Source organism: Gymnoscopelus microlampas (genome assembly GCF_963454915.1).
Source record: "Gymnoscopelus microlampas genome assembly, chromosome: 9".
NCBI lineage: Eukaryota > Metazoa > Chordata > Actinopteri > Myctophiformes > Myctophidae > Gymnoscopelus > Gymnoscopelus microlampas.
The window spans coordinates 7,692,619-7,707,089 of record NC_139946.1 but is presented as its reverse complement, the minus strand read 5'-3'; the positions used below and the strand labels follow the sequence as shown (position 1 = coordinate 7,707,089).

The 14,471-nt window shown below is 41.4% G+C and overlaps 1 protein-coding gene across 1 annotated transcript in view; it reads left to right on the top strand.

The window, feature by feature from the left end:
- Window positions 1–2,741: 2,741 nt before the first annotated feature.
- Window positions 2,742–14,471, top strand: part of LOC311051376 (contactin-associated protein-like 4) — a gene marked incomplete at its 3' end in the record, with an annotated part of 143,526 nt that continues 131,796 nt past the window's right edge. The window contains exons 1-2 of the mRNA XM_084065940.1: window positions 2,742–2,762; window positions 8,750–9,053. Of these exons, the coding sequence (XP_083922066.1) occupies window positions 8,969–9,053 (85 nt within the window). The 5' untranslated portion in view covers window positions 2,742–2,762; window positions 8,750–8,968. The remainder of the gene's footprint in view (window positions 2,763–8,749; window positions 9,054–14,471) is intronic.

The following is a 14,471-nucleotide window of genomic DNA, read 5'->3' as shown; positions in this document are numbered from 1 at the left end:
AGGTAGCAACAAGTGGTTGGTGCAGTGAGGGTTCATTTTCCAAATCAAATTTCAGATAGATAACTGGAAAACTTAAGTAAACACCCAGACTGAAATAGACTCAATTCAGCATAACATTAAGGACACTGCCTGAATTGAGCTATAATAACAATCTTTATTGCAGACCCATGGGTCCATATAAAAGAAAACAGCATAATTATAATGTTATTTATATTTTAAAATTGACATAATTTCAAATAAAGCTATATTAAAATTGCCTAATGGGTGGACGTGGGTGGACGTCACAAACATCCGGCTTTACAAGGCGCGCTGTTGCTCCGATCCGGACCAAACTTAGCACAAACACTGTTCAGGGGTCTTCCATGAGAATAGTCACACCAGGGGCCACATTGTACAACCCAGCTTACTGTGTCAGGGGCCAACAGCGGCCACACCCAGCTTAGTGCTGCCAGAGGCCCCTGAGGGCCACACCTTGTACAACCCAGTTAACTGCTGCCAGGGGCCATGTTGTACAACCCAGCTTACTGCTTCCAGTAAATTGCATGGGGTTCTACAGCAGTGTTACTGCAGAGTTTAACACTTCAAATGGCCATAACTCCTGTGATCTAGAGTTGAAACACGTCCTGAAAAACTAGTATTTAAAAATGGCAATTTGGGCGGTCCAAGAATATAGCACACATTATTATTATTAATATTATTATTAACTTCCAGAAGTCCAGAGTTTTTTTCTTTTCAAATCTGTCCCGTTAAAGATAAGATTACTACTATTAACTATCATAATATAGCACAACAATTTGTATTTGTTAAGTAAAATCCTCTGCGTTAATATATCCACCTGTAACTCCACGAGTGTACAAATAAAAATATGGGCCCATTTTGTACGCTGTTGTTAGTACACAGGATTTTACTTTGTAGTCTCTGCTTTGTCGTGTCGGCTCCATGGAGAGATCAGGCACATTCTTTTCTCACACTCAATACGCCAGAGTTCCCAAGAACTTAATCTCAGCCCTAATAGCCTACCTGTACAGCGCAACAGTACAGACATTTCCCATGTCCATTCACAGAAGCCTCTGCGTTCCAAATGAAACCAACCAGCACTTGGATTTCAGCAAATGAATGCTCAACCAGTCAGTCAAGTAGTCAGACTCATTCCGTTTTTCATTCGCAATCTCCAAGCCAGATTTACTGGTGATACTTGTACTGCAGTCAATCTAGTTGAAATTAATTGTAGAACATTCATTCTCATGTGCATAATCTACGTTTATGTATTGAAAACACGCTCTATTGTTGAAAACACTCGTCTGAATTACAGTTCACCACCTGCTGTGTTCCTCAATCCTGCCAAGCTTAATTGAACACACAAATGTAATTACAGCAATATATTTCAGTCTGTTTCAATTACCACAGTCCATTTCCTTTCTCTGATTGATTCCCTCTCTTCCTTTATGTGCTGTGGTTCTGCTGGTTGACCCGGCAAACCTAATATTAACCTAATATTAAACCTGATATGAGTCAACAGCAGGCAAACAGCCCCATTGATTCCCTCTAGTGACTTGGCATTCAAATGGATCCTTCCTCTCTCTCTCTCGCTCGCTCGGTCGCTTGCTCTTTGCTATCTCTGCACGAAGTGTTCCATCAACCACTTCAGAATAGTGAGATCACCCATCAGTGATTTCAGTAGATTCATTAGAAGAGGTAGCAACAAGAGGTTGGTGCAGTGAGGGTTCATTTTTCAAATCAAATTTCAAATAACTGGAAAACTTAAGTAAACACCCAGACTGAAATAGACTCAATTCAGCATAACATTAAGGACACTGCCTGAATTGAGCTATAATAACAATCTTTATTGCAGACCCATGGGTCCATATAAAAGAAAACGGCATATAATATGTTATTTATATTTTAAAATTGACATAATTTCAAATAAAGCTGTATTAAAATTGCCTAATGGGTGGACGTGGGTGGATGTCACAAACATCCGGATTTACAAGGCGCGCTGTTGCTCCGATCCGGACCAAACTTAGCACAAACACTTTTCAGGGGTCTTCCATGAGAATAGTCACACCAGGGGCCACATTGTACAACCCAGCTTACTGTGTCAGGGGCCAACAGCGGCCACACCCAGCTTAGTGCTGCCAGAGGCCCCTGAGGGCCACACCTTGTACAACCCAGTTAACTGCTGCCAGGGGCCATGTTGTACAACCCAGCTTACTGCTTCCAGTAAATTGCATGGGGTTCTACAGCAGTGTTACTGCAGAGTTTAACACTTCAAATGGCCATAACTCCTGTGATCTAGAGTTGAAGCCCGTCCTGAAAAACTAGTATTTAAAATGGCAATTTGGGCTGTCCAAGAATATAGCACACATTAATATTATTAATATTATTATTAACTTCCAGAAGTCCAGATTTTTTTCTTTTCAAATCTGTCCCGTTGAAGATAAGATTACAACTATTAATGCTTTGTCGCGTCGGCTCCATGGAGAGATCAGGCACATTCTTTTCTCTGAGTCTCTGCTGCTTCACCATGTACCAGATCCAGAGGAAGGACCCCCTTGTAGAGTGGTCACCAGCAGCAGCCACCTCTGTGACCACCTCACAGCCCTGGCTGCCTGGATGAACACACGGCAGGCTAGTCTGGCCGGGCCTGATCAAGTCACGGTTCTGATGATTAATGACCGGAGTCCTGTGGGGCCGGTGTCGTCTCTGAATTCATGTTGAGCTCGGCTGTCAGCCACCAACTGCTCAGGACTCACGACCTATAGGTAATAACCATCCCTCAACCTGTCTGTATGCACATCTATCCATTTGCCTGTCTGAGTCTGTTCGTGTGTGCGTGTGTGCGTGCAGGTGAATTATAACCACGGTCTAAATTATAACCACAAAAACATTGCACAAGTATTTCCATGTAGGAGACTCGTCATCATCATTAACTTGGTCATTATGACATCTAATCACCCACTGTTTGCCTGATAATACCATCCCATATAATCTCTGCATTTCACATTGTCATGCTTTCATACACAGCTACTGCTTTGTTCCATCTCAAAGGTTGGGCTCTGATTAAGTTCCTCTCAGCAATCTTTTAATTAAGAAACTGAATTAAATTTGTGGATTCATTAAGAGCTTTCATCCACTCCTAACCTACCTAAATAGATCATGAAAAACAAAACTGAGCACTGTATTTGCAGCTACGGTGAAATGCATTGTTCCAGTACAGAGCCTTGATCAATGGAGTACCTTGGAGGGTATTATCTTACTGCACTAAATGGATCTCATGTGTATCACACGGGGCGAATGCCAGTAATGGTTATGGCAGGCACTCACATCTGTAATTAATACCAGTGAAATGGAAGGGAAAAGTGCTATTTCTACGATTTCATACACAGTGAGATTCCTCTTATTGGAGCCATTAAATGGCACTGTGGAAAGTGGTAAAGGTTTCAGATCAGATAACTCAGTTAACAACAAGCATCCAACATTGACTAAAATCAAACCGTTGTTGCTTTGTATTGTTGTAGACACATGGATTTAAAAGGTTTATTCTATTTATTTCTGAAGAAGCGGCTGTAAAGTGTTCATTGTTTTGGTCGTTGAGATTTACTTGGTGTGATTTTGAGTTAAAAACAAAAAGTTCTTTATGTCTAATTCTTAATATATGCCTACTCCATTGTACACAGGTGTCACACGGACACCTTTGAAAATAGCAGATGTACATGCACACAACGTGTTTCATCCACGACACGTTGTGAGCTTGTAGATCGGCTATTTTTGGCAGGTAACACCATTATAGGATGAGGTATAATTCATGCTTATCAGTACAGCAATGGCATGGAGTGTTCGTGTTGTAACAGCAGGCTGTGTTGAACCGGTCAATAATATGACTACCAAAGGCATAGAGAGGAGCCTGTTTGATGATCCAAAACAGAAACATTGACGGAGAGGCTGGCTGCAGGATGCTAATGTGAAGGTTTCAAAGATTCAAATGAAAGATGAAAACTAATCCCACTTTTATTTCCTTGTTTTGTGTTATCTTTTCTGACCCTGTTTCATAAATCAAGGCTTATAAACAACTGTGAGGTTATGTTAGATTTCATCTGAACTTGGTGGCAGGGCATAAATTGTAGTAGCCCTGAATGTACCGACAAGTAGACAAGATATTTGCAATGCCCTGATATGGTATGTTCACATAATTATTCAGCTTTAAATTATGTTTTTGACCATCAATAACACAACGCAATGCAGTATATTCTAGAAGCCAACAGTGAGAAACGTTTATTTCTTCATTGAATAGCCAGACGGACAGACAACCGGTCCTATGCACCTTGCCAGCCAGATACTCTGCTTAGTAAAATAAGGCACTGTATTTTATGATGAATCAGTTAATCCCAATGTTGTGTACTCTGGTCTAATAGGTAAACAGTATGCTATGCCCCCTGCTGTGACACTCTTAATTAAAAAACATTGTTAGTGTGTAATATGGGTGTGGTGTGACAATACCACATCTAGTATTAAAAACTATTAAATGGTCAATTATTAGCATGAATTACCATGCATGACTTTATTTTATTTGATGAATCAAGTCTAGCCCTCATTTAAAAGCTGAATATTTCCATGCAGGTTTTAATTGTCTCTCACCCACAGTCTGAGGTAATGACTCCCTCTATTGGTGAGCCTGACACACTGCAGACAGCCCACATTACATTTGGTTAACTCTCTATCCAGCATTGACAGTCCACTTTTCATTCTGATAATGGTCTCTACACTGTAAGGTCCAGGTTTCATTCAAATAATTGTCTTCACTCTCTACACTGTATAGAACAGTGGTTCCCAAACCTTTTTAGCTCAAGACCCAAAAGAGAAATTAGACGTTTGCCCGGGACCCAAACTAATGAAAATAGTAAATCTACAAGCTCACAACACGTTTTTTAATGGAAGATTTTTGATTTTATTTATGAAATATTTTTGAAAAATGTTAGAATTGTTTTTAATTGATCAAAAGTTGTGATTTTATTTTAAACCTTTTAAAATCTTTTGAAATAATATATATATATATATATATATATATTATAAATGTATGAAACGGAAAAAAGGAGATATTTACTCGTGACCCATAAAAATTGGTCCGCGACCCAAAGATGGGTCCCGACCCACTGGTTGGGAAACAGTGGTATAAAAGGTCCAGGTTTCATTCTAATAACTGTCTCCACTCTCTACACTGGAGGTCCAGGTTTCATTCTAATAACTGTCTCCACTCTCTACACTGAAGGTCCAGGTTTCATTCTAATAACTGTCTCCACTCTCTACACTGAAGGTCCAGGTTTCATTCTGATAACTGTCTCTACACTGCATATATCTCTTGCCCTAGGACTCAATTAACTTCAATCCAGTCAATTGAATTAAGTCAATCCCATGGAATACTAGAAAGGTGCACTCAGTCAATCACAGATCTCCACCAGAAGACATGTCCAAATAATAATAGGCTACTACTGTCTGACAACATAGCGTCAAATTGCATCTCTCTCATCTCTCTCTCTCTCTCTCTCTCTCTCACTCTCTAGCACTCTTTCTCTCTCTGATGAATTGTAAAACACAGTAGGCCTACTGTGATGTGGTGTTGGATATGAGGTTTCCCACCAGGAAGTGCCATGATTGTGAACACATTATGTTGGATGATAGTCGGGAATATTGGAAGTGTGGATGCAATACGAATTGAGAGCAGCCTCTTACTATCTGAGTGAGTGACGGCACATTATATCTCGTGCTCTCTGCTCTCCCTCTCTGTTGCTCGCTCTATTCCCCTGTCTCACTCACTTGCACCCCCCTCCCTCTCTCTCTCTCTCTCTCTCTCTCTCTCTCTCTCTCTCTCTCTGTGTCAGAAGCACTGAAGTTGACAGGCATATAGTCTATTGCTTGTTGCAACCTTTATAATCTTCTCTAATAAGAACAACACAACTACACAAGAACACTGTTGGTGTGACTAAGAAATTCATTGGGGGAAAAAAGTGTACATGGGCAAGGGGTGCTCCGTGGAGTGCATATCCATGCCAGGCCTGGTTGCGTAGCCAGGGCAGATATTGCATTAACCACTTGATCCCCAGCATCCCTATTCTGGGGGGAACGCAGATCTACCGTGTAGCGTTGTGAGCTTGTATAAAGAGATTTGGTGTAGAGTGAAAAAAGAGTGTGTAAGTGCAACTCTGATCAGTTTTACTTAGAATGGAGGGTTTAAGTGGTTAAACAGTCCACTTCTTCCTCTGTGTGCATTCTGTCAGCAGCCATGCTGTGTGTGCATCTGCCTCTGGACCCTATAAGCTCATTAGATATTATGTGACAACTCAAAGCTGTTCCAATACCTGTTAATATGAGACACTGTCATTTATTCTTTATTGGATTTTTATCATGCTTGCGCATCTTCTGTTCAGTTAAAAGTAAATAAAATAAGCATACGATGGAACCTATTTTGCTGAAATGGCTAAAATGCAAATCAGAAAGCTGGGCTAAAACCCATTATGTATCATTATGTAGTATGTATCATGTATTAAATCTGGATATAGGTGGGGTAAAATCTGTGACTTGCTGACAAACGGAAAGCTGAAAGCTATATGAAGGCTATAGTACTATGGCCGTATATAGCTACTGTATATATGTTTACATCATCATCCTGCAATTCTTCAAAGCTCTGTGCGTGCGTCCCCAACACTTCTTCTGCCCGGTTCTCCTCAGTGGCTGGAGCAATTGATCTGCATTTGCACACAGCCATTGACCATTACCATGTGCACGGAACACCAAAGAATACCAATAATATTTAGTCCTGTGCATCCATTGAACACGCACCATAGCATCACATGTTTTGTTATGCTAATAGGGTGATGGTTTATACATCCTCACTTGTGCCTCACATAAGAATCTTTTACTTGTATGAGTATGGGATTGGAATAAATATGAGTGTACATAACTATCCAGTATCCATACAACATTACCATTCATTACAAAAGCATTTAGCTTTTCTCTATCACACTCTGGTTGGGGACCAGCCTCCCTCGCTCCTTACTCTACAGTTCTGAGTGGCAATGAAAGGTCAAGGGTTCTTAGAACACCAGATTGGATGTCTTTCAGAAGCTCTTCTGGAGTAATGAGTACAAGAGTATAATGAGAGTGGATGGACTCTCTGGTTTAAGAATGAAACCACACTGGTTATTATAGTCCATAATCTGTAAATACATTAGAAAGGATATTGAGCCTGGTTCAGATCACTTGCTCAGCCCAAGTCTCTTTTCAGAGTGCTGGTTATCTGCCCATGTGGCGTGGCCCTGGTCTCACTGTAAGACAAAGGGCAAGCAAAGAGGGCTGATTGACTATCTTTTAAAAACTGGTAGCCAATCAGCCCAAATTAATTACAGATGCAGCACTGGAATGCCACACCATGGCTCTGTGCTTGCAGCAGATTGCAAATGGCATTCTACTGCCACAACGACATACCATTTTTTGCTTAAAGTTACACATTTAGTAGAGTTCTAGGTCTCCATATACATTTTCTAATTTCTCCATCCCTATAGTCAAGCAAGCTGCTACCCAAGAATGATCCTAGGCTTCAGGCTTATAGCTGAACCAGGGGGCCACACCAGGACATGACACTCCCTGACCCCCACCCCCCACCACACACACACACACACACACACACACACACACACACGCACACACGCACACACGCACACACACTCTTTTGTAAAGGAAAAGCAGCAGTTGTGTGGCCTCAGGCATGCAACCATAACCTTGCTTGTCAAAATATGTCACCTTTAAGCAAATATGTCAGCTTCCAAGGGAACAAATCGGGAAGACATAGAGTGAGGGAGACATAAAATAGACTTGACAGTGTCATGAATCAGTGCATTGGGACTGGGAGAGTAATCAGACTTTGATTGATATAGTTAACATGATATTGTGAGTCGAATAGTGTGAGATTGGAGATGTGGTAACTTTCTCTGACCTGGAGAACGTCCCTTGTGGTGTTGTATGAAGGACAGCTGAAATGGAGTGGATCACATCATTATTCCACGTGGATTATTATCCTTCTCATGGACAAGTAGATGCTGAGTGGACAAGTGTGCAGTCTGAGCACAGTGCTTATGCTGTGTGGATTACGCTGGTGAATTCAATTAAGAGTAGGCTATATAAATGTAACCAACATGTAGACCCATAGGCCCAGGGTAACCATTTGGTTACATATTGTATTTGTAACCAACATTACATTGGGGATTTTACTGTATCTTAACTCTTTACTTTATTGTGTGTGTGTGTGTGTGTGTGTGTGTGTGTGTGTGTGTGTGTGTGTGTGTGTGTGTGTGTGTGTGTGTGCGCGCGTGCACATGAACGTGTAGGTATCTGCTGTGTATGCTGTGCACAAAGTTTACAATAAGAGTGACGACAGGGTTTATTTTGTAAAATAAAAGATGAAACAAAACTTGTGAAATGGGACATTGTGCATAATGAGTACTTTTGCTTTTGGTACATTTTAATACCAATACTTTGATACCATGTTCTTTTACTCAAGTAAATGTTGAATTCCACACTTTCAGTTGTAACAGAGTGTTTCTACATTGCAGTATTGATACTTTTACTTAAGTGTGATTCTCTCTCTCTCTCTCTCTCTCTCTCTCTCTCTCTCTCTCTCTCTCTCTCTCTCTCTCTCTCTCTCCCACCCCCCCTCTCTCTTTCATCCCGCTTTTCCCCCCCTTCTCACTCTGTACAGCGGCTGCTAAATCTGAGAACATTCTCGTGTTCTCTGAGACACATTTACATTACATTGCCGCGGACGCGAGACCGAGGCGCGCCAGATCCACACTGTCCGGAGCTGTGGAGGGAGAGAGAGCGAGGAGGAGTACGTGGAGTGGAAGCGATCGAGGGGGGAACCCACCCAAAGTCTCTGTCCCCTCCACCAAGCGGGACAGTCAGTACTCATCCTGTCACCATGGATCATCTGGACAATAAAGTACCCAGTGGAATTAGTGCACGGATCGCATTCCTTCTCTTCAGTCTGTGCGGGATAACAGCAGGTGAGCAGCACTGTGCGCTTTGCACTGTTACTGAAGTGGACGAGCCGTTGAGCCGAGGGCAAATAAAGTAGGCTACAAACAATAGGCGTTTGATCCTACATTTTGTGCATGTGTAGTTTAAGTGAAGTCGTCTCTCTCAATCTCACTGAATTAATATGGTTGGTCCAACAATGTTGTTGGATGAAACAATTAAATTGCAGTGAAAAGTGAATTTCGCCGGTGCATTTGTTCATAGCCTGCAGACAGACTGCTGTCACTGTCAGCACCGCAAGATCAGGATCCTGTCCCTCCGGACATCATGGTCAGCGCTCAGCACGGCAGCTGCAGGCAACTTTTTAACCATTATTGATCCAATCCATAACTTACATGTCAGCAATTGTAGCTTATTCCAATCATCGGAAAAAAATATTTCAAGAGACAAACAAACATACACGGAAACAAACATTAAAAGGAAAACAAAAAAAGACAATATAAGGAAAAGGGGCTGCTACTACTTGAGTACAATTATTATTATTTCTTGTTTATATACATTATCCATGGGCTGAAGGAAGAAAGTCCACTTTTCCCAATTTTGTGTAACAATTGTCCTCTTGTATACTCTGAGTATGAATGTTAGTTTTTCCATAGTGTATATTTCCCCTATAATGTCCATCCAATTTTCTTTGGTTGGAGGGTCCTGTTGGTACCAGCGACGCGTGATTAACGCTGTTTGTCTGATTGTTTTACTTCTTCTGAAAGACTGCAGTCTGCTTGCTCACACACGTCATGGACCGTTTTAGACTGTTAGACCTCTTGTGCTCAGAGACAGTGACAGGTTCCTCCAATTATTTTGAAAAGCCTATACAAAATAGCCTATCTGACCACAGTATTACAGTGAGGAGAGGAAAAAATAACTGGCTAATAATAACCCATAGCCTGCCCTGTATTTTCTCCATGGCCACTGATATTTTGTATGATTTGTTAATCCATTAGACTATTTTCTTTTCTTTCTTTACTTCGTGCACTTCTGCCACAGAATAGGCTATGCATAATTTTGGACAGCTTAGACTAGACTAGAGTATAAGAGATTTTACAAAGGAAATAAAATGAAAGTTTGCAATTTTGGAAGTGGACTGGAGAGAAGGAAATCAATGGATGGGTGGATGGATGGATGGATAGATAGATTAGATATAGAGATAGATAGAGAGAAAGAAGGATGGGGTGGGGTTTAACATAAAGCTTCAGAGAGTTGTAGGCTATATCTGCATAAATAAACCGTTGCGTTTGTATGTCATTAGACCATGTGTGTGTAAACGTGCATGTGTGATGCTGTCTCCTGAAGGGATTTTCATTGAATTTGATGCTAAAACAGGATGTTGCATTGATGTACAATAGCTACAAGGCAGGAGAATAGCAAAAAGATTAGAGTCGTGCTCTTGTGACTGGCAGTTTGCTGGTTTAAATCTCCCAACAGGCTGAGTAATACTCTCTCCTCTCTGGACAACTGTTGTCATGGTTCTCTTGAGCAGAGCATTTAACAAACGCCTCCAGTGGAGCTGCTCAAGGACCAGATACCGTCACAACTTTGGCCACATTTCTTCTTTTACTTCTTCTTTTACTTCTTCTTTTACTCTTGTTTGCCTTTTTTATTTTTTATATGTCTCTACTTTATTGTAATCATAAATCACTTATCTTTAAACGCATTTTTATGCCTTACGTATGGCATAAAACCATTCTCATTGCCTCTATAGCTTCTTAACTTTCCGGGTGCCAGTTGCTGGTCGAGAGAACTCCAGCCCTTGAGTTCTAGTGGCTGGTGGGGAACTGTCCATGTGTATGCTTTTTTTGTGTAAGAAATTTGATATGAATAAACGTGCTTGTTTTAATTTATTGATCGCTTGGATGAATATTTGATCGGTTTTCAGTTAGTCAGTGCCATTCACTACCATTCATGTTGAAGGCTATGGGCAAAGGTAATTCAGCATTGTGAAAACCATGGTGCCATTTATCTTCACAAAAAATAGTGCATTTCTGTAAAATGTGCAAAATTGTTCCATTCAAGTCCTGCATTTAAATCTTATCTTGAAGATGGATCGTGTGTATTTAAATAGCACAGTCACCTGAGTGGCCGCATGCAGTGGTGGCAGACAGTGGCTCAGGAGGTATGAGCAGCCTCTGGGAACCAGAAGTACCCCTGTTCGATCCCCAGCTCCTCCTGGCTAGAAGTGTCCTTGAGCAAGACACGGAAGGTGGCTGTTCCTAATAGTTAGGATGGGTCAAATGCAGAGGACGAATTTCCCCATGGGGATCAATACAAGTAACAAAAAACTTAAATGAATATTCTAAAGTGCGGTTTAAAAACTAAAAACTCAAAGTAGAGAATGACCCGAGGCCGATTCTACAAATGCCTTCTAAATCAGTAGTTCTCAAACTTTTTTGTGACAAATACCCCAAAATGTATGTATATTTGGCCACAGACGACCCCCCCCCATCTGAATATGTTTTGTGCCAGCCCCCCCCCCCCCAGAAGAGAAGATTTGTGTTTAAAAAAATAGCAGAAGTACAAGCTCGAGCTTGTAGATCTGCTATTTTTGAATAGCCAACGCTAAAATCTAAAATGGCACAGATGCTTTCCCGGTTTTAATGGACTAAAGCTCTGTTGTGCGATACACAACCTCTACTGATAAACAAGGCAAATTATGATATCAAGCCCTTGGGTTTTAAAACAAATAAGTTCTCCGTCTTGCCAGCTCATTGGCCTTGTGGTTACAGTGTCCTCCCTGAGGCTGGGAGGTCAGGGACAGGGTTCAATCCCCGGCCAAGTCGGGTGAAGACCATGGGTTCGGGGGGTAAGGCTGGTGAAGTTGTCAAAGTGATATATATGTTGCATGGAAATTGGCATTCGTTGGGAAATTGGAAAGGTATGCACGTTTTTAGGCGCGGGGCTTCGGCGGGAGGTGGGCTTTGATGCGAGGCGGAGGAGCGCTGAAAATAAAATGGATAATATGAGAGAAATATTCTATGACAGGTTGGATAATGAAGCGGTTAGCCAAACTGAGCAGAGTAACACTGTATTTTTAACTCGCTAGACGGTGATAATTGTTATTGTCCATGACGGAGGCGCGCCTACTCAGCAGACGTTGAGGCCGAGGAGGTGCGCCCGAGGAGGTGCGGGGGGGGGGGGGGGGGGCTGAAAACGAGCGCTCCTTTTTCAATTTCACTGGTTTTCCAATTTCCCTGTAACATATATATATAGGGTTAGGGGAGGTTTCCACCCGACAGCAACAATATACAATATATTGTTTTCCGTTATTGAGACGTATCCGCCTATTCATGCCAAATCATATGCAGGTTGGTTTCAAATAATTGAGGGTAAAACACAATTTGATGGAGAAAATAACGTAACTAAGTAATAGCTACTGTACTAGATTTTGAAGCTCATTCCCGGGTCTATCTCCATCTTACGAGAACATTCCCCACAATACTGCTGAAGTGAAAAACACATCTGATAGGCTGAGAGAATGCAATTAAAAAAGCACTTTTTTCAATCAGATCCTGCCATGAATATGAAGCAGACTCCTGCTGAAAATGCCCATGCTAATGCATAGCAATTCTTCTGTCAGGTTACAACCTTCATAACTTGCAAGTATAACCTTCATAACTTGCAAGTATAAGGCTCAGTTTTGAGAACGCATGTGAGGAAAACATTAGTGTCTGGAATCAGAAAGACATGAATGTTTTGCTGCTAAATTCTGTGCAAGCAAATCCTCTTAGTGGGAGAACTTGGTATAGAGCTTGTGATCCCCCTGCTCCCTGTAACATCACCATGTAAAGGAAAGATCTCAGATAGAATACTGTTCCTGCTGTCTGGAGGCATTGTCTTAACCACTTAAGCCCTATATACTTTGTTGTACGATGAATGGAGAGGGACAGACAGACAGACAACGGATAAAGAACGACAGAAAGAAAGTAGGAAGAATGAGATGTAGAAAATGACAGTGATTTTAAATTGCCATTGTCTGTACGTACAGGAGCAAGGTGGGGGACATTGAACAGTATATGATTCATTTTTCTGATGGAGTTTTTTTGAATGCATTTCGATGTATCTTGATTATTGATCTTGTGGAATGGTTATGCACTCTTTTGCTGCTCACATATGACCAGTTTCCTTATCTACCCCCCCACGGGTGTGCATTTCCTTATCTGCTCCCCCTTACCCAAGGGTGTGTACCTGTAATCATGTCCATTGCCGGCCACCTGCGTGGGCTTATTTTAAACCTTCCTTTTTGTATACTTATTCATCTGATGAATTCAGATGAATATCAGCCTGACTGAAATGTCATGGTAGTTTTTCTAATAGTCTTATTTTTATATGAGTGTTGCGCCTCCTTCCTTTCCTGATGTTCTGCTGCATTAAAGGTTGCACCTGTGTGCTCACTGTTGCCGGAGAACAGATTTATTCAGATTAGGATGTCCATGAAATGAAGAGGTCTGGTTTAGTCAGGCGTTTATTTCATCCATCTTCCACACATGGAGAGAGGGGTTTATGTCATTCTAATCTACAGGAAACGTAGAGCAGTGGTTCTCAAAGTGGGGTCCTGGGACCCCCAGGGGTCCTTGAGGGGGTCCTCAGCAAAATGTATTAATAAATCATTTTAACCACTTTAACCGTATATACATTGTAAATTGGCTATTTGAAAATAGCAGCTCACACATTTTCAAACAATATATAAAACAAACAAAATTGTAATTAAAAAAAACAAAACATTTTAAGAACACAAATCTTGTATGGGGGTGCCTGGCAAAATACATTCATTTGGGACATGAAAAGGTTTGAGAACCAGTGACGTAGACCAGGCACATCCGCTCTTATAATCAGGTGCAGGATGAATAGAAGATCAGCATAAAGGTAAAGACAATAGTCTGCACTCTGTTTGCTCCCACTGTCACAAGGGTCGTCATTATCATCATCATCATCATCATCATCATGTTTCAATCACAAATGGATCTTCATCAGGATGATGATTTATGCCATTCTCCCATTCAACTCCAAGTGCTCTCTTTCTCACTCTGTCTCTCTGTCTCTGTCTCTCTCTCTCCCCACTCTCTCTGTGTTACCACATCACCATTTCTCCCCCAGGGTTTGTTTTTGTTCTCTTTGCGCAGATCAAGACGCAGAGGAGTGTTTAGTATATTCACAGCCTAATGGAAGATAATAGCGCCACCTTTTCCCATGGTGTACAGTACATGGTGTGTGTGTTTGCGTGTGTCTTCAGATAAGGAATGAGTCACCATCACAGTCACTAGTCTCTACAGAGAGGAACTCTTTACTTAAAGGTCTAATTTGCAAGTCCAAAACATTGCTGTTCTTCCGCCCCAGTCATGCATTGTGGACACTTGAAGCGAGACAAAAGCTGTCTGCTGTTATCGTTGCTGTCA